The sequence below is a fragment of the Gastrolobium bilobum genome, unplaced genomic scaffold (genome assembly GCF_033153095.1).
Source record: "Gastrolobium bilobum isolate Gb01-03AN ecotype WA unplaced genomic scaffold, APGP_CSIRO_Gbil_v1 utg8584, whole genome shotgun sequence".
Lineage (NCBI taxonomy): Eukaryota > Viridiplantae > Streptophyta > Magnoliopsida > Fabales > Fabaceae > Gastrolobium > Gastrolobium bilobum.
Window position 1 is genome coordinate 104,948 of NW_026897773.1, and position 20,775 is coordinate 125,722.

The 20,775-nt window shown below is 34.0% G+C and overlaps 1 protein-coding gene across 1 annotated transcript; it reads left to right on the forward strand.

Annotated features, from left to right (window-relative positions):
• Positions 1-1,179: 1,179 nt before the first annotated feature.
• LOC133310197 (sodium/hydrogen exchanger 8) lies at positions 1,180-20,569 on the forward strand. The gene is made up of 23 exons (XM_061511100.1): positions 1,180-1,521; positions 3,292-3,342; positions 3,550-3,641; positions 4,772-4,849; positions 4,920-5,077; positions 5,269-5,370; positions 5,452-5,569; positions 5,813-5,865; positions 5,941-6,006; positions 8,167-8,211; positions 8,400-8,452; positions 9,160-9,344; positions 12,840-12,887; positions 13,037-13,144; positions 13,656-13,887; positions 15,522-15,824; positions 16,596-16,693; positions 16,901-17,032; positions 17,143-17,352; positions 17,441-17,647; positions 17,980-18,241; positions 19,164-19,468; positions 20,037-20,569. The coding sequence occupies exons 1-23, from the start codon at positions 1,281-1,283 to the stop codon at positions 20,340-20,342; spliced, it is 3,453 nt and encodes a 1,150-aa protein (XP_061367084.1). The 5' UTR covers positions 1,180-1,280; the 3' UTR covers positions 20,343-20,569.
• The last annotated feature ends 206 nt before the right edge of the window (positions 20,570-20,775 follow it).

Consider the following 20,775-nt stretch of genomic DNA (forward strand, 5'->3'; position numbering starts at 1 on the left):
AAAAAATTTATTTTTTTAAATGACATAATTTATATTATTTCACTTTTATAAGAAAGTGGAATCCATATTTTTATTTTTATTTTGTCCACTCTCTTTTCTTTATGATTTATCTGTTTCTTTCACTTAAAATAATATAATTTTATATTCTTTAAAATGACACACTTTTTTTCATACAAATATTAAAAAAAATGCGGCAAAAAGATTGTGTTGTCAGCATTCCTATAATTTAGAGACCACTAATTACAAAAAGTTTTTAAGTACTGGGGTGCATGAATGAGTATATGCTTAACCTAAAAAGTAACATTTATTATTTTAAAGAACATTTTAGATTGTCTCATGTTATATGTTAACATAATAATGTGATACGTTGTTGAAGAGAAAGGTGAATTGTTTATTTTTTAATAAATTATACCTAACAGAAAGTGGATCCTGATCCTAATCTTCAGTCAATTTAACAATCGCCCTCCTTTTTGTCGTGATTGACATCATAACCCATCAAGGTTCCAAACTACCTAACAAACAATGATAATTCAATTCGTGATGTAAGAACATGTATTCGATTTTTTTAAATATTATTTTTTTAAAAAGTTTAAAGTTTGTAGAGTAAATATCTTTTTTGATCTTCAGGAAATTTCACGATGCCCGCTTTAGTCTTTAGAAAATAAAAAGGCTCATTGTGATCTCTAAAAAATTCAAAATGGACTTATTTAGTTGAAATCGTAGTTCCTCACAAATTCAAAAAAGATCCATATCGAAAGGACTAAAATGAGTCCATTTTGAATTTTTTAAAAATAACAATGAGCCTTTTTATTTGCTAGAGATTAAAACGAACATCGTGAAATTTGCTAAGAAAAAAAAAAAAGTATTTAGTCAAGTTTTTATCTCGAAATTCGTCACTATCCAATTTATCTTGAAATGATAAATTGATTGAAATATTTAAATAAATAAATAAAACCAAACCATTGAAACAGGGATCGTATCTCTATCTCTCTCTCTCGTAAAATCTCTTAAACATGCCAATTGTTGTTGCAAACAACAAATAACAACATCCTAAGAATCGTTCATCATTCTTACTAGAGTTGTTATTTGAGTACAGCTTATATTTTGGAACACACACACAGTCACACACTCACTCCTGTGCTTTTTTTATTTGTCGTGTTGGACTTCCAAAGTCAAAAACCAACGAAACGACGAAAATACGCATCGTTACCTCTCTGTTGCGTGGTTGATGCAAACACCTGATAAGAACTTCACAGTTTTTTCATCTCTCGCTGCTCTGAATGGAAGCGGTGACGGAATCACTGCTTCCCTCAAGAATCATGGAGCAAGAGCTTCTTCCTGTTTCTGTTGTTGATGCTGTTTCTTCTTCTGCTTTGGAGGAACGTTCGAATCCATCAGATGCTGTTATCTTCTTTGGCCTCAGTTTGGCTTTGGGGATTGCTTGTAGGCACCTCTTGCGTGGGACCAGAGTTCCTTACACTGTTGCCTTGCTCATCCTTGGCATTGCCCTTGGATCCATAGGTTCATTCATTCCCTTTCTTTTCTTTTTTTTTTTTCATCTTTTTATTATTATTATTATTTTTTTATTAATTCTGTGATTGGTTTGCTTTGCTTTTTTTGAATCACTTAACCTTGGATTTCTCGGGATGAGTTTGTGTGATCAAAATATTGAAGCACAAGGTCAAAGATATTGATGTCAAAAAGGCATATGGGAATGTTTGACTTGCTTTATAAGGATGAGGAATGAGATTGTCGATTTTAGTACCAAAAAGGAGAAACACCGATATGATTAATAGTTTGATCCATGTTTGCCTCCTTTAGCATGTCATTTGAGAGAATTGAAACTCAGTAGAGCAACGATTTTAACTCCTCAAATTCCTAGTTTTAGTCCATGAATAAATTTGAGAAGGAATGGGATATTGAATATTGTGTTTAGTTTAGATCCGGATCATATTCTTAAAAAAGGATCAAATCACAATATTTAATGTTACTTTAAGTGCTAGTTCTTATGCCAACATCATGCCATCTTGGTATTTTCTTCACCATGTCTCGAGCGGAAAAAGAGAATATTTCAAGTAAAAGGTTGTTGATAATTTATTCATCATAAACAAAAGAAGAGGAAATAACCAGTTTATAGTGGAACTTTCTTATCTTTTTTGATTCTATATACATTATTTGATTAACTCTACTTTGATCTTTTTTAGCTTCTCATTTTTCAAATGCCTAGTCTTAGTTTCATTTGTCATGCTCTACACTGTTCATTCCAAGTCTTAGCTTCTCATTTTCCAAACTCCTAGTCTTGAGCTTCTTGCATGCAAGGGCTAATCGGTCTTCTCTTTGTTTTTATAGGAAATTTTATTCTGAACTGTTTAGTCAAAAGGATTTGAAATTCCAACCAAGTTACACATGCTTACATAAAACATATTTCAGAGGATCAATACATGATCTATTGGAATTCATTATTAAAATTAGATAAAAAAAAGGAAAACAGGTAATGCCAAAGTGAACATAAATTAAGATGTACTGCTAGTTTACTACTGAAGTGACACTGGTGAAGACAAGTTGTATGAAGTCTTGATAACTGACAAAAACACAATTATACTTCTCTAATAACATACAGTAAGACAATTTTTCATCTATTTTTCTTTTAAAGGGTCTTTTTTATGTGTATCAATATCACGTTATTGCACCAACCATCTGTAATTTACTGACTGTTGTAGTTTCAACTAGTTATATTCATGACCATCTAGGCTAGGATACACACCCTTTATGACATCTAGCTAACCTGGGATGATAGCAGTCTCAAGGAAACTAGAAAGAGTTAGAACGTGCTTCTTACACACCCTTTTCTGGTTTGTAGAAAGTATTAAACGTATGCATGTTGATTATCATTTCTATCTATAATTTTACTTCATTCTTTGCCTCATTAGAGGACACATGGGCCTCTGAAAACTTTCCTATTGTTGGAAAATGTTGTGCTTCCCAGTTCAAATCCTGGCAATGGAAAGTATTCTTAAAAGAATGTGGTGTTTCTAGGTTTCTCAAAGATTGAAAACTATTTTCTGCCAATATATATGACAACTGATGGATAGACTTTCTGCACTGTATACTTTTGCCCTTTGATCAGGGTCCTAAGTTTCTTCTCATTTAAAGTACTCTTTGTTTGCCTCCTCATACAAAATACACTCTTTTTTTTTTCAATTCAATATTATAGAACATATTCCATTTATTTCCTTTTTATTTCTTAAAAATATAAATAACTTGACTGATTTTTGGTGGACTTCTAAACAGAATATGGTACACATCATCGGCTGGGAAAGATTGGGGATGGAATTCGTATTTGTAAGTTTGTTTTATTTTTATTCCAGTTATTTTGAAAATTATGTATTTGCCAATAAAAGAAAACAAGGAAAAGGTTTTTCATTGTACAGCTTTGGAACATATGTATAGACACTGGGCTTTTAGAAAATGTTTCAACTTGTGGAGCTTTGATCTTCACTGCTTGTTATTTAAAAATAATTGAAGTGATTGATATTTTTTAAAATGCAGGGTCAGAGATTAATCCAGAACTTCTGTTAGCTGTTTTTCTTCCTGCTCTCCTTTTCGAGAGCTCATTCTCAATGGAAGTTCACCAAATTAAGGTTTCTTTTCTTGGTTTCTTCTATGAGTACAAACTTTTATTTGAGTTATTAAGTGATTGTGTCATACTGTTATGCTAGTTCCCGTCTCATATATGTACGCATGCATTGGCACATTCTTACATGATTGTGTGCAGGCCCATTCAATTTGTTATGCATATTCAATATATAAACTCTTGCCTAAAATATGTAATTTATGTAAGCTGTGGTGCCTTTTCTAGATGTAATTTGAAAACTGTTGTGCTTGTTTGTTTGCTTTCTAAATTCCATGAAGCCCCAACTTTCTCCATAGTAAAAAGTGAATAGAGTCAAAAAACATAGAAAACAGAGGATATTATATCCTCTGATATAAAATTATTACAAAAAGCAAGAAAAATTTAAAAATAATTATAGATTTCCCAATAATACCCTTGGAATGTTGAAATAACAGTCCCCATCATTAGTACTTAGGCGTCGTGGCATTGCTTCCAATGCGTCACATGATTTGCATGCAAGTTTTCACCCTCAATGTGCATGAACTAGGCTTTGATGTCTTCAGCAAAGTTGTATATCTTTTTCTTAGCTTTCTGGAACAGCCAAAATCAGCACAATCCAAGGTCTGTAAAAAAAAAATATGCTCGTACTAGGGCAAGGTTTGTAGGTCTGTCAACTAGAATTTAAGTAATTTGGCCCAAAATTCCTCTAAAGTTCATAGACTCAACCAGACAGAGCCAGGGAAAGTGATAAGATGAAAATTACAGAAAAAGTTTCCCTGAACAGCACTTGATTATCTTACGTCTTGCCATTGCACCTTCAAAATTAAGCTAAAATAAAGAATACCAAATGCCCAACAAAATCCGACCGAAGTTATGTAAACTCAAAATATAAAAGACTAACTTAAAAACTAAGCATAAAACTAACAATTCTATGTCAAATATCAAGGGCATAAAAATCTTTAATGCACACAATGGGACCATATAATATAACTCATTTCTTGGAGTTATCATTACTCCCAAATGGAAGGGGAAGAAATTAAATTGACAAGATTGGAAGTAGCTTGCAATGAATATGGCTAAACAGAGAAAAAAACAGATGTTTTTATTATAATTCATTAACTGTTGATTTACAGAAATGTCTTTTTGGACTGAATGCAGAAGTGTATTGCACAAATGATCATACTAGCTGGTCCAGGTGTTGTGCTTTCGACCATTTGTCTTGGATCTGTTTTGAAGGTATGTGAACCAATGTTTTTACATTTCATCATTCGTTTCATATGATTATAACTCAATTGTCATAATGCAGCTTACCTTTCCATATAACTGGAGTTGGAAAACATCACTGTTGCTTGGGGGACTTCTGAGTGCAACTGATCCTGTTGCTGTTGTGGCTTTGTTGAAAGATCTTGGTGCAAGCAAAAAAATAAGTACAATAATTGAAGGGGAATCCTTGATGAATGATGGGTATTTTGTTCTTCTTTAAACTATCATCTACCCTTCAAATGAATTTCTGTGTTTGCTAAATGAATCTAGGTTGTAGGAAGTGGCTTAAAGCTGTTAACACTTAGAATGAGTTACTATTTTTTTTATGTGATGATTATTTTGGAGGTCTTTTATTTTGTCTTCGACAAAGCTTAATCTTCATTTTTTTTCAGGACGGCTATTGTGGTTTATACACTATTCTATCGAATGGTTCTGGGAGAGACCTTCAATTGGGTTGCCATAATCAAATTTCTAGCACAAGTTTCACTTGGAGCGTAGGTTTCACTTTCACCTGCTTCTCTGTTGCATTAGTGGCAAAAGTTATCTTTTCTTATGTGACCCTGTGCTTGGTCCAGTGTAGGAATTGGCCTTGCTTTTGGGATAGCATCTGTTTTGTGGCTTGGGTTTATTTTTAATGATACAGTGATAGAGATTTCTCTAACACTTGCTGTTAGCTACATTGCTTACTTCACTGTAAGTTGCTTTCAAACTTGGATTCATCTTTTAATAAGTTGATAGATTATATTTACAATATGAATAATTATGCAAGTGGGATGTACCTGTTCTCTATACTCCAATTTCTTGGATGCATCTTTAGAAGATGCGAGATTATATCTTTTGAAATCTTATCATCATATTTGGTTTTTGTTCTTGGTGTTATTTTGAATTGCTTTCATATTGTGGATGAAAAAAATTGATGGCCAAAATCTTTTATAGGCTCAAGAGGGTGCAGCTGTATCTGGTGTTTTGACTGTGATGGCATTGGGAATGTAAGTTGATCTTTCGTACAAAATATCTTTTAACACTTAAAATTTGGAAATCTGGTTATTAAAATCTTGCTACAGGTTCTATTCAGCATTTGCAAGGACAGCCTTTAAGGGGGAAAGTCAACAAAGCTTACATCACTTTTGGTATGCCATTTACTTGTCTTGTGTATAAATAAATTAGATTAATTCGGTGTGGATTCCCCCCCCCCCCCTCTTAATTTTCAACTTACACTCACTTTAGTGGCAATAAAAAGGAACAAAGAAAAGGAATCTCTTAGGAAACCTCCTTTAGCTATAAAGGAGTATTTATAGGAAGTGATACAACAGAGAATCATTAGCAACTTTGGAATCAGCACGTGGGCAGTTAGGAAAGAATATTCCTGTGTTTGTTGAGGGGGAATCGGTTAGAGGCAAGATGCAGAATATGGTTGTGTATAAACTATAAATAGGGAGCAACAGGGTTCATTTGGGACTTATGCAGAATTTGGAACATGGGCGGGGACTTGGGAGAGAATAAGAGCCTCTCCAATTGCTCTGAACTATCACTTTCTTTTCTAGTTTTCATATGTTTCCTTTCTTTTAATTTTCCTTTAAAATTAGTGGAGTATTGTTAGAGAACAAAATAAACCATTAAAAGGGCCTCACCTAGCAGCTTAAGATTTTAGGTTAAATTGGTTCTTTACATGGTATCAGAGCTTCAGTGACCACGAGGTCACGAGTTCAATTCTCACTGTCCCCCACTTTCTAGTGGAAAAGGCTCTTGCATAAGGGAGTGTGTTAGAGAATAGAGAATAATATAAATCATTAAAAAGGCCTCACGTAACAATTTAAGCTTTTGGGTTGAATTGGTTCTTTACCAGTATTGTTTTGTTTTGCTGAATCCATTATGAACTCAGCTCTATTAATACAAGACTCTTTTCTTGGGTTCTGAATTTTCCTCTTTTTTGGATCTGGTATCTATCAGAATCATAAGTTCTTTGCAGAACATTAAAGACATATTTCACTGGCTCCCCTTCCCCTGCCCGTATATTCTTACATTCATCATTAAAGGGTTTTCTGGCATCCTTTTGGGTTTCATGTAATGGCTTCATTAAAAAGGGTCCCCTTTTTAATATGCATAAGGACTGGAGTGTTCTTTTGTGATAATGCTCTTTCTGTTTGTTGATTTCTTGTCTGTTTTGTCTGCTTATCCCTCACATCACTTTGTAATATGATTACTCTAGTTTCATCGTTGATAAGCATATATGATGATTATTTTTGTAGTGTAGGAAATAAAAAAGAATGAAATAAATGAAGCAAAATTGAACAAATATATTATTTTTACTAGTAGCAATAGAAAATTTGGGGATATAACTAAAATGTTGGCCAGCATAGGAGGAACGTGAGCATAAAATGGGAGTAGAGGAAATGAGGATGTTAAGCTGAATGTGTGTTCATACAACGATGAATGAGATAAAAATTAAGATATTCAATGAAAAGTTAGAGAAGTACGGAAGAAAAGATGAGAGAACATAGTTTGAGATGATTAGGGCATATATTTTGAAGACCCCTAGATGTTCTGTAAGAAAAGAATTTTTTTACCTAGAGCATGATATAAAGAAAGGAATAATTTGGCCGAAACTTACTTGGTATAAAGTAGTAAAACAAGACTTAATGAAGTGTGAAATAGATTGGTGTTTGGTATCTTAGGACGCAGTAGAGGAAAGCAATTAGCATTGTGGAGGGATGGATTTTTTCTCTCTCTGTGTGTGTATTATTTTTCTTATCTATTATTTCTTTTCCCTCAATCTAATCTTGCTTTTACTTGTATCCATAGATTGCCAACTTCAACTAATTTGGGATAGTGGTGATGTTGATATAAAAAAGAAAAAAGAAAAAAGAAAAATGGTTGAGATGGAATGCTGGGATATTCAAGAAGAATACCCCTTCCCCTTAAGTTGTTTCAATATTTTATTTTTGGCATCTTTATGGTATTCAGCTAATGACGATCACTTTGTGGGGTCTGACTTACTGCGAGATAGGAGGTTTTTACTATTTTAATGTATTTTCTCTATAATGAGTCACTGTTCTGTTTAATTCAAGTAGACTACTTGTCCTCTCTATGTATCTTTCTTTTCTTTCTGTCTTAATATTATTTCTATGATTCTGACTGAAAGCTAAAATAGTGAATCACTGTGTGCCTTGTGCTGCAGCAAGGTAAGGTCTTAGATTTGTCATAGTAGATCCTATCATTTTCTGTCCCCATATTTATATTTTGTTGTCAAATGTAATAATCGTTTTAATCCTTTATTTATTTTTCTCCAGGGAAATGATTGCTTATATTGCTAATACATTAATTTTCATTTTGAGGTAAGAGCTTAGTTGGATTCCTAAATCATGATCTATTGGTTTGACTTGTGAAACAGGCTGTTCATGTCATTTTGGTTTGATAAATCTAACAAATATGTTTTTTCTGGTTGAACACAGTTTTGAGCTTCTATGACACATTTTTACTAGTATATTACTTTCATTAATATCTTCTTATCTTCTTTTTGCAGTGGTGTTGTTATAGCTGAAGGAATACTTGTTGATGACAAAGTTTTTTATCATGGTAGCAATCACTTTGATCAATTTTAAATTCTTTTATTTTCTCAGTATGCCCTGGATTATTTTCTTTGTTTTTATTTAATTGGGCAAAGCCATACCATGTAATATATCAAATGCGAATACATGAAAATGTTGCTGAATTATAAGCAGGAGCTTATTGCACTCTTGTATGATTGTGCTGATGCATCTTAATTTTGCAAGAGGAAGTTATATTTCCATAGTTTGTATCCATCCTCTCTGACTCATCTAGGGGGAAATTGGCAAGTCAATACAGATTTCAAGAGATAGAATTTCTTTAAATTGTTACCTTTACCCTTAAATAACATATCCTCCTACAATGTCAGTCCATTGTGTTTCTCTTGCTATCTTCCTCATGTTACTGTGCATGAGAGCTCTCGCAAAAATCTTATCATGATTTAAATATTTTAGTCTTACTTTTGAAATTGATCAACAGTAAAGACGTATTTTCAGTTAATGGTTTCCCTCTACATTATATACCTTACATAATGACAAGGCCAAGGAGAGTTGCGGAAAAAATATTACTCTGACGATCACATTCTTCTCAAAGAGGCAACAATGACTCAATTTAGATGCTTTGATTAGCTTATGATTTGTAGAAGCTCTTGTCGGTGCTGCTTGCCCTTTTCTTATTAGAATACTTATCTTTGCTAAGTCTAAAGGAGTGACTACTAACTATTGGTTCTGTTGTAGGAAAATCATGGGTCAACCTCTTGCTTCTCTATGTATATGTTCAAGTGTCTCGATGCATTGTAGTTGGAGCATTATTTCCCTTTCTAAGATATTTTGGATATGGTTTGGAATGGAAAGAAGCTATTATTCTCATCTGGTCAGGATTACGAGGAGCAGTTGCCTTGTCACTTTCTTTATCAGTCAAAGTAAGTATTCAATGACTAATGATGCATATTTATACCCCAAAAATTATGCTTATTGCTATAATTCTTCATGGATATAGTGCCTTATCATTATTTACAAGAGAGATACGTACTTTTTGGATTTTCATTTTTATTTTTTTTGATAAAAAGAAGAAATTTTATTCAAAGGAAACATATAAAGAGAAGGGGCAATAAGATAAACTCCTATAACAAGTAATGAAACTAATGTCTAATGGAGGAGAATTTGCAAAAGTTCAGATTGGCCAGAAAAACATGCCAAAAAAGCAGTGCGAGAAGCTAGAGGCAAAGTTTTATTTGATATGTACAAAAAACTTGAGAGCAAAGAAGGTGAAAAATGTATGTATAGGCTTGCCAAGATAAAGGACAAGAAAAGTAAAGACTTTGACTTAGGTTAGTTGTATCAAGGATGATAATAAAAAAACTTTTAGTAAGAGATGCAAAAGTTAAAAAAAGATGGATGAACTATTTTTATAAGCTTTTTAATAGAGATAGCGATAAAAGTGAGGTGATATTGAAGGACGCTTATGAGGATTCAAAGAGAAGGTTTGTGCATAGAGTTAAAGTGCATTATGTTAAGGAGGTAGTAAAGAAGATGAAGAATAGTAAAGCTTTGGTATCCGAGAGTGTGGAGATGCCTAGGGGATGTGACAATAAGTTGGTTGACAAATATTTTTAACAAGATTCTCCAAACTAATAAGATGCCTGATGAATGGAGGAAGAGAATACTTGTACTTATTCACAAAAACAAGGGAGATATCCCGAATTATTTGAACTGTAGAGGCATTAAGCTTATAAGCCTTACAATGAAGATGTGAGAGAGAATTATTGAACATCTTTTGAGAATAAAGAATAAGGTCTCTGCAAATCAATATGGATTTATGCTAGGAAGATCTACCACGTAGGCTATTTTCTTGATACGACAGTTGATGAAAGATATTAAGAAAGGAAGAAAAATCTACATAAGTTGTTTATTGATATCGAGAAGGCGTATCATAGGGTTCCAAGAAAGGTTCTATGGTGAGTATCATAGTTGTCAATAGCAGTTAGCGGCCGGTAGCGGCTAGGGGTGGCAATACAGGTATTGACCCTCGGGTTGACCCGTGACCCGACCCGCCAAATCACGTGTCGTGTCAACCAACAGGTTAGGGCGGGTCGTGTCAGGGTTGTGTAAATGTGACCCGTTTTTTTCCGTGTCGGGTCACGTGTCAACCCGCGGGTTCGCATGTCAACCCGCATAGTGTCATTTTTTTATTTTTTAATTAAATATTTTATTATATTATTATTTTTATTCATTTATATATTAATATATATAGTCATTGTTTAGTATAGAAAAGAATAGAAGGAACTAAAAATCTCAAAAAACAGAAGCTAATCTTTTTTTATTTTTATTTTTATTTTTTATTGTTTTAAATTTATTTATTTTTCAAAAAATCCCAATTTTTTTTTAAATTTTAAATTTTGTGGGTCGTGTCGTGTCGACCCGTGACCCGCAACGGGTCGTGTCAGGGTTTGTGTTTTACGACCCGTTTACAAAACGGGTCGTGTCAGGGTCGTGTCAAATAGTGTACGGGTCAAAAACGTGTCGTGTCGTGTCGGGTTGACCCGTATTGCCACCCCTAGTAGCGGCCTACCCCGAAAATGGTATAGCGGTGTAGCGGGTAGCGGTATTACCGCTACGGTGAAGTATTAATTCCACATATATTATACTAACAGTCAAGAAACGAGGCAATACCGCTTTTAGTATTAATGCTCAAATATAAGAAGTCACACAAAATCAAATACATAATTCCACAATCAATGTCAAATACAAGGAACATAAAGGAAGGATCCAAAATTAAACACAACTGAACAATAAAATTGTCAAATAGTCAAGTACAAGAAGTGAACTAATAAAGAAAATCATCATTATCTCCGGATTCTCCATCAAATTCCAACATGCGAGTGGTGTAGCGGGTAGAGGTATTGCTGCTACGCTACGCCGCTACCTTCCGCTACGGCCAATGTCGCGTAGCGTCGCGGTTTGTAGCGGCCGACCGCTGCTACCCGCTACGGTAGCTGTTTAGCGGCGCTACGGGCCGCTACTGACAACCTATAAAGAAGAAAAAAGTACCAGCAAAGTATATAGAGGCAATCAAGGTTATGTATGATTGTGTTACTACTTGTTTGAAGATTGGTAATGGAATATCAACTTATTTTCTAATAACAGTAGGTTTACACCTTGGTTTTGCATTGAGTCAGTATCTTTTCGCCCTAGTTATGGATGAGCTAACAAAAGATATCCAAGACAAGATGCCACGGTGCATGCTATTTGTGGATGATATTGTGTTTATTGATAAGATCAAGGCTAGTATTAACAAAAAAAAGTTGAATTGTGGAAAAGCACATCGGCGTCTAAAGGATTTACGTTAAGTTGGAGTAAGATTAAGTACATGAAGTGTGAGTTTGCTATGACAAGATAAGGAAATCAAGATTCCGTGCATATATGCTAGGCTAGGAGGAACCCAAGAAATATGTGTTTAGAATATCAGGGATCAATATTGCAAAGACGGGAGAGATTGATAAGGATGTAAACCGTAGAAATCCTTGTAAACGCTTGGTATTTATTTTGTTATAACATTCACACCTAATATAGAGATTATATAAATGATAAAATTTAGTCCACTTAAAAGATAATTGTACTTAAAGCTTTTGAGAATTGAAAAGTTGAGGGGCAAAACTGAGTCTTCCTGGAAAAGAGGGAATATAACTATATAAGTGTATTTTAACCAAAACAAATTCATGCTTACGTATCATATAAGAAGTAATCAAATTCTTCTGTATACATGCTCTTTCTTCTCTCGTTGGTAAAATGATCTATATTTTTTAGCTTCCTTTTTTTTTTAGTAAATACTCTTTTTGGTCCTCAGCAAATTTTGCGATGCCCGCATTAGTCCCTAACAAATAAAAAGGCCCATCGTAGTCCCTAAGAAATTCAAAATGAACCCATTTTAGTCCTTTTAGGGACTAATATGGGTCTTTTTTGAATTTGTGAGGGACCACAATTTTAACTAAATGGGTCCATTTTGAATTTCTTAGGGACCACAGTGGGCCTTTTTATTTGCTAGGGACTAAAGCGGGCATCGTGAAATTTGCTGAGGACCAAAAAGGGTATTTACTCTCTTTTTTTTTAAAAATTTTTTGTACTTCATTACAGAAACAGGCTCCATCACATGCGATAGTATCTTGAAGTTACTGTTGTAACAAAATGCATTTCAGAATGGTATTCTGTATTTATGGTTCATCACAATTAACAAATTTAAGGATATTTCATATATTTCTATATCTATCTATACACCAGAACAAAGTCCACAGCAATTGTTTTCCTCTATAATATACATTATAGAGGAAATAAGTGTGCCTGCATGAGGCTATCATTAATATTCATGTTCATATTTTTGTAGTTGAATCTTTTAATTATTAATTTTTTTGTTGGTTTAGAGTTCCAGTGGCAGATCAATTGAATTGACTCCAGAGACGGGAACACTGGTATGTTTTGTTATTTATATTAATAAAACACTTACAAATTACAAACTCTTTTCTATCATTTTGCAAGGTCATCACAAGTTCACAACCCAGAACTCCTTCATATTATAATTTTCTTTATAAGCTGATTCAAATGTTTTTGGATTGTGCAGTTTGTTTTCTTCACTGGTGGAATTGTGTTTTTAACACTTATAGTGAATGGTTCAACCACACAGTTCATTTTACACTTCCTTGACATGGATAAGTTATCAGCAGCTAAGGTCAGGGTTCTCCCATCTTCTTTTTATGATAGATGAAAGACTTTGATATCTCATATTTTAAGTGGTGCCCCAATGTCTTCATGTTTTGTCTTAATTCTCTCTCTCTCTCTCTCTCTCTCTCTTTCTCTTTTAAATCTAAGGAAATACCTTGAAAAATATCTTATCTATGTAATTCACTTGTGAACATATGGTAGTGATTTTGTATTTGCAAGTTGCAACTGTTGTTTTGATAAAGTAGAAACTATAAATAGAAAAGAGCAAAAATGAAGTTAGTGAGCCAAAGAGGCTAAAAAAAAGCTACAATGTTGTCAAGTTTCTTTGCAAGAAAATATGCTGTCCTCCAAATGGGTTTGCAAAGGTGGAAGCTTTGTTGATTAGGAGAATGAGTTAAGAAGGGAAAATAAGAATTGCAAAAATTCTTTTATTACTGCTATGAACTGCCCCTTTGCTATAGCTTTTTCTCTTCTTTCTATTTGGTCCTGGCCCTCATGTTTTGCTTGTGTAATAACAGAGACGTATCCTTGATTTTACAAAGTATGAAATGTTGAACAAAGCATTAGAGGCTTTTGGTGAACTTGGAGATGATGAGGAACTCGGGCCTGCTGACTGGCCCACAGTGAAGAGATATATCTCCTGCTTAAATGACATTGAAGGTGAACGTGTTCACCCTCATGGTGCATCTGAAAGTGATAATAATCTGGATCCTATGAATTTGAAAGATATACGAGTACGGCTTCTAAATGGTATGGTAACTTTTAGATTTGTTTAATCCTAAGAGTTGTTTAACTTCATACTTTCTCATCATGTGCATCAATTCTTTGAGCTTTAACAACAGGAGGAACCTTATCCAGTCTTTACTTGATGTTTCTGTTTGATTAACTGCTTCAAATATTCTAAACCTTTGCAATCCTTTAATTTATGATACAAAAAAGTAAAGGGAAGATACATAATTATAAGAAACCTTATTGCATCTGTAAGAACAAATATATTTTAGGGGATTATCCTTGGATTTCATTGTTGGATTTTTTCAATTTAACTGAAGCTTTCATACAATTAGTTGTCCACATTTTTATTTAAGAATTCTCTTCGAAACTTGTTCAATTCAAAGTTAAAGAAATGTGTTTTCAATTAACCTTTTAGCTGTGCATCTTGTTTTCCTTTTACTTTCAGTTTTTTGGCATTTTTAGTTGCAATGAAGGGATAGAGCTTGGACTATGTTAATAGATATTGTAAAAACTATTCATGTGCCTTTCCCCAACGTTGGTTGCGTGACATGGTATCAGAGTCTATGGCTAAGTGGTCTAGAGTTCAATCCTTGCAGCACCATTCTTTTTATAAAAAAAGTTAAATTTCAGCACTTCACACAAAGGGTTCTCGCATGAGGGGATGTGTTAAGAGATATAATAAAAACCATTCATGTGTCTTTTCCCAACAACCTAAGCTTTTGGGAAAATTGAACGGTTTCTCAGATTTCTAAGTGACTACATTCTTAGACATTTTTCCAGTTAGAATAGAGCTTTGCATTACTTTTAAATTTCTGGCAACCAATCTGTGCATATAAATTAAATTTAAAATCTTCATATGATCAAATACAATTTTGATGGATGGATTTGTTACGATGGCAAAACACTATTATTCATGATGATTGTGTTCATCTAAAGGCCGAAGTTAATAAGATGCCACTATTGTTCTCACATGGATGTATATTTGCAATTGCTTTACAAAAGTTGCTTTTGTTAACTAATGTTGGTTAGTTTTATGACAGGCATACACAAAAACAATTACATTCTGATAAGATCCCACTCCCCCGTTTCACCCAAAACCCAAGAACAGCAAGAACAATAAGGACAGAGAGTGTAATCTGGATTTTCTCATTTATTATTCAATGCAAGAATTGGAATTACAATGACCACTATTGCAGTCGGTTAGGGCAATTCGAGAGGCCCTGACTTCCCTCCTAATATTCAAGAATGATTCTAATTCTCAAATGACTTCCAACGTGATTATTACAATTACTCAGTCCCCTATTTATACAATACAACTGCCAGGCTGTTTGCACAACTAATAACAGCCGCTAAACTGAAATAACCGAATAAGCTACTAACAACAACATATTAACAGAAACAGCAACACTATAACTCTTCAGCAATTTCTCCCACATGTTTATCAGCATCTTCCTCTTGTTTGCCCTTCTTCTTCCTGACATAAACCTTGAGACCTTGGATCTCATCTCATTCTAAACAAACTTATTTTGGTGGTAGTCTTTTGTTGGCTAAGTCCTTTGATAAGCCAAGTCATATTTGCTAATACTATTAATTTGGCTGCTTCAACTATATTAATATCAATTACTAATTTGAGAACTTATTGCTCATATTAGGTGTCCAAGCTGCTTACTGGGAGATGCTTGATGAAGGAAGAATTTCTCAAAATACAGCTAGTATCCTAATGCTATCAGTAGACGAAGCAATAGATTTGGTTAAATATGAGCCTCTATGTGACTGGAAAGGTTTAAAAGCTAATGTTCACTTCCCAAATTACTACAAGTTCCTCCAGTCTAGTATGTTACCACCGAAACTAGTGACATACTTCACTGTGGAAAGGTTGGAATCTGCATGTTATATCTGTGCTTCATTTCTTCGTGCCCACAGAATTGCTCGACAACAGTTGCATGACTTCATAGGTAATAGTCTATCTCATTAGTTTTGTCTATTTGTTTTCCTAATACTATTTTGAGTTTTCTAATTTCCTTTTTTATCATCTCTATTCCATTCTGTTTTCTATCCCTTACTAGCTGTTTTAACTTAACTCTTTTAGCATAATTGTCAGTCATGGCAACCATCATCCAAGATGGGGTTGAATAGGGTGTTCGCAAATTTCATACCAACGTAAGGAAATTATGCATTTTGTTAAGGAGGAAACGAGACATTTGGTGAAAATTTGTATCTAAACTACAGAACAGAGAGTAGATTTTAATTATATAAACAAAAAAGTAATAAATACAAATATCATGGTTATCCTAATTACTGTGATTGCATGATTCTGGCTAGTATATACAATGAATCTTAGACAAGTATGTACAATGAACATAGACACTATTTACATGGTATCTAAAACTCCCCCTCAAACTGGAACATCTAAGTTATATACATTTGTAACTTATTTGAGGATCACTCAAAGACATAGTGAAGGCAATTATAAACTGATCATTTGAACTGACGAAGTAAGTGACATTATCTCCTGATAAGATCTTTTCTCTGATGGAATGACAAGTTATCTCTATGGGTTTGATCTTCTTATGAAATACTGGATTAGAGGCAATACGCACTGCAGCTTGACTATCACAAACGAGTGTTGCCTACATAATTTCTTAGATCATTGTGCAGTTCAGATAACATTTTTTTTTATTTAGGATCATTAATTTTAATTTCCTCTACATATACTTCTTCTGTAGGTGACAGCGATGTTGCTTCTGCTGTCATCAATGAAAGTGTTGAAGAAGGAGAAGAAGCACGGAAGTTCCTAGAAGATGTCCGTGTAACATACCCTCAGGTTTCCTTGTTAAACATACCCTCCAATGTTTTCTGTTTTAAGTTTTACTGGACTCTGTTTGGATTAGGATTAGGCCAGTCAATGTCAAATTGATTGGTCTCGTCTCTGTTTATCAGTTTAGGGTTCATAGGCATTATATTTTTGGTTATGAAGTGTTAAATAAACTTTTTTTTCAATTTGTTTATATGATGAATGTCTAATTCTCAGGTTTTGCGTGTTGTAAAAACAAGGCAAGCAACATATGTAGTGCTAAATCATTTAATTGAATATGTTCAAAACCTTGAGAAGGCTGGAATATTGGAAAAGAAAGAAATGCTACATCTTCATGATGCTGTCCAGGTATCTTGTGGTGATATTCATACTTTCTATGTGTCTGTTGTCTTATAGTTCACTTTTCTCTGAGTTATAATTGGGTTCTTCATCTATTAATTGATTCATTTATTTTTCAGACTGATTTAAAAAAATTACTTAGAAATCCTCCTTTGGTTAAGCTTCCTAAAATAAGTAGTATACATCCTATGTTGGGTGCTCTGCCATCTTCAGTTCGTGAACCACTTGCAAGCAGTACCAGGGAAATGATGAAATTGCGTGGTTTGACACTTTACAAGGAAGGTGCCAAATCAAATGGTATTTGGTTAATTTCTAATGGAGTGGTGAAGGTATTAAATTCTCTGAAGTATGGAGCTTAACATATAATTTCTGATTGTACACACAAGATGCATCTTTTGAAAATTGTTGTTTTTCCAGTGGGAAAGCAAGACGATAAGAAACAAGCACTCTTTTTATCAAACTTTTACTCATGGGAGCACATTGGGTCTTTATGAAGTGTTGACCCGAAGACCATATATTTGTGATGTCATCACAGATTCCATGGTATTCTGCTTTTTTCTTGAAGCTGATAAGATAATTTCATGCCTCAAATCAGACCCTTCCGTGGAAGACTTCCTGTGGCAGGTATGGTTACATTAATAATTCATTATTGCTACTGCTGCTTTCACATTAATGACTTCTGAGTTCTGACTGCTTATGTCACTGCATTCTGAAATTTCAGCATGCATTGTCTATGAATTTCATATGTCTCTGCAGCTCAACTGGGATTAAGTTTTACAATGTGAAAAACGCATCTTTAAGATATGCTGTTTATTGAGTATATCATAGTTCATAGAGTTATGTCTTGTTTATGTTTGGTGCTGTAGAAAATATAGAAATGGTAGATGACATAATTACTTTCAAAGTATTATAATGAATATGTTTTGGTCATATACTAAATTTATCATGATTTGTAGGAAAGTGCGATTTTTCTTTCCAAACTATTGCTTCCCCAGATATTTGAAAAACTGGCCATGCAAGATTTAAGAGCTCTTATTGCCGAACGATCGGAAATGACCATATACATAAGAGGAGAAACAATAGAAATCCCTCTTCATTCAGTTGCCTTCTTACTAGAAGGATATGTCAAAACTCAAGGTCGTCAAGAACTGGTAACAGCTCCAGCAGCCTTGCTTCCTTCATATGGGAATCTAAGCTCCCAAAATTTGGCAATTTCAGGTATTTGAGCTTAAATTTATGTTGTCTCAAATATTGTTCCCCATCTAATACTGTTTTCTCTGAGTTTCCATTAGGACAGCTGGGTGGGGGATGCAGGGTTTTATATGGCAGTTTGGGAAATATTAAGGCACAAGGAAGCGAAATTCAAGAGCAAATACCATAGTACCATACTAGGCAGGATGAGGAAACTTAGTTTATCTAGGCAGATGCAGCTTTTCTGTTTTTACTTTACCTACCCTTCACATAAGCATTCTGCAAATCGATGCTTCGCGTAAGCCTGTACTGTTCTGGGAGAAAAATGAACTTAAGTAAGAGCATTTAGTCATGACATTTTTTTATTTCATTTTAATAAAATTAATCATTATGTTTCTTCAATAATCTCTACTTTCTCTATTTTGAGAGAAACCACAGTGCAAAAATATGTCAGTATGTTTGCTTTGTATCTTTGTGCTTAATGGCATCTGTTAAGGATTAACTCTTTTAAAAGTTTAAGTTATTAAGTGGAGGCCTAATAATGGTTTATAAGATATCTTTAGCACAACTTCCACACAAGCGTCTTTTGGATTTATAGCTTGAGCAATACACATGCCCTATTACCTCTTTGACCACTTAGTCATAGAAGTTTTAGTTAGTACCATGTTACGGACCAACTTTTTTAAAAGCTTAAATAGTCAAGTGGAGGTCCAATAATGGGTTTTTTTTTTTTTTACTGTTATACCTCTTATAGTGTCGTCAAAATTTAAGTTTGCTAGCTTTTCATCATGTAATATTTATTTATAATTTGATCGTTACGCTTTTTCCTTGACTAGTTACCTATGCAATCCCCTATCTCACTTTTCCTGTTTCATTGCCCTTTTGGGAAAATGTAAGTCAGAAGGGTTGAAAATGATTTTCATTAATCTCTTACTTTCAATTATAACAGGTAGCAAGCAAGCTAGTTTTACCCATCAAGGATCATGTTATCTAGTTGAAACTAGAGCAAGGGTAATCGTATTTGACATGGCAGCATTTGAAGCTGATGCTGCTCTTGTTAGAAGGTCAAGTTCACTGTTATCACTTGGCGTTGATCATCCCCATAGATCTTTCCGCAGAGAACATAGTGGTCTTATGAGTTGGCCTGAACATTTCTCTAAGCCGAAACACCATAAGAAGAGTTCTGAAAAGATTGAGCAACAAACCCAAAGTTTGTCTGCAAGGGCAATGCAGCTGAGCATTTATGGTAGCATGGTATGTCAGTATAGAATGACATTAGCTTCATTGATGAAAAAAATTTCAATTTCAAGAATTCTATATTTCAAACTGTGATTGATTGGTTATACAAAGAATATAGCTTTCTGGCAGGGTTTTCAAAGGAAAATCTTCCTTCTTTTATTTCTCTAGCTTAAGTTCATCCTGAAAGCCTTTGTTGCCAATGAATGCCTCAATAGTATATGATTCAGTAGGCACTGAAACTTATGGATCTGGCCTAGCACGGATCATATATATTGCATGCACAAGGGAAATTACTAGAAATAGTTGATTTGTTATCCTAAGTTGACTTGCCTAGTATGTTAATTTGCTTTATTAAAAGGAATTTGCCAAATGTGAAATGACCTATAATGTGGTTTTCTTATCAACTGAGAGCTATATCACCTTTGTGGATTATCCAGGGCTTACATAGGAGATAACTAGCTGTATATGCAAAGCACAGTAACAATCAAGCTTCTATCTTAAATTCTTGCCCTTACTACATGAAGCTCTATTTTATTTTATTTTATTTTATTTTATTTTTCCATTAATTATTGTGATTTTGAAGGTGGACATCGGTCCCCGGAGTAGAAGTTTGTCAGCCAATCATCCTAGACCATCTCATAGTTTGTCACATCCAAACATGGGGTCATACCAAGGGCGTCCACTTGTCTCGGTGAAATCAGATGGAGCTGCAACTGCCAAGGACCATGAGGTGAAGAAGGAGTTCACACCAAATGTTACAAATCCCCCTTCACAAAGCACAGAAGGAAGAGAACATCATAGAGATGATTCAAGTGATGATTCTGCTGTCGAAGAAGATATTATTGTGAGGATTGATTCACCAAGCAGGCTATCTTTTCGCCAGTCTTGAGGAGGAAGAGCTGAAAAAATCAGTTATGATTATGCATGTCTGTAATAATTAATAAATGGTGCTTCTATATCAGCAACGTTGTACATAAGAACAAACCATTAAAATATGCCACGTGGTCATTACAATTGTTCATGAAAGCTTAGAACTTGTTTGATTTATATTCTCATAAATTAGTTTTCTTTTTTCTTTTTTAAAAAATAAACTGTATGGAAGTGGCTGTTCTTGGTTGGAAGTTTTAAAGTTGTCCTGAAAAATATTATAGAATTATGAAAATTAGAATATCTTCAAGATGAGCTCAAAGTATGTTCTCTGGTTTTTGTCTTCATAATGGCAGTTTTGTGATTATCTAACCACATCGATGGCAATTTTGTGTAACTAAAGTCTTTTAACTTTGTCCTCACTGAAACCACCGGTCTCGTGAAACACAAATGTT

Bases quoted from the DNA above. Each gene is read 5' to 3' on its own strand.
- LOC133310197 (XM_061511100.1), top strand. From the start codon at position 1,281: ATGGAAGCGGTGACGGAATCACTGCTTCCCTCAAGAATCATGGAGCAA. The intron at 9,345-12,839 runs GTAAGTATTCAA...TTGTTGGTTTAG, and splicing joins CACTTTCTTTATCAGTCAAA to AGTTCCAGTGGCAGATCAAT. The intron at 18,242-19,163 runs GTATTTGAGCTT...CAATTATAACAG, and splicing joins CCAAAATTTGGCAATTTCAG to GTAGCAAGCAAGCTAGTTTT.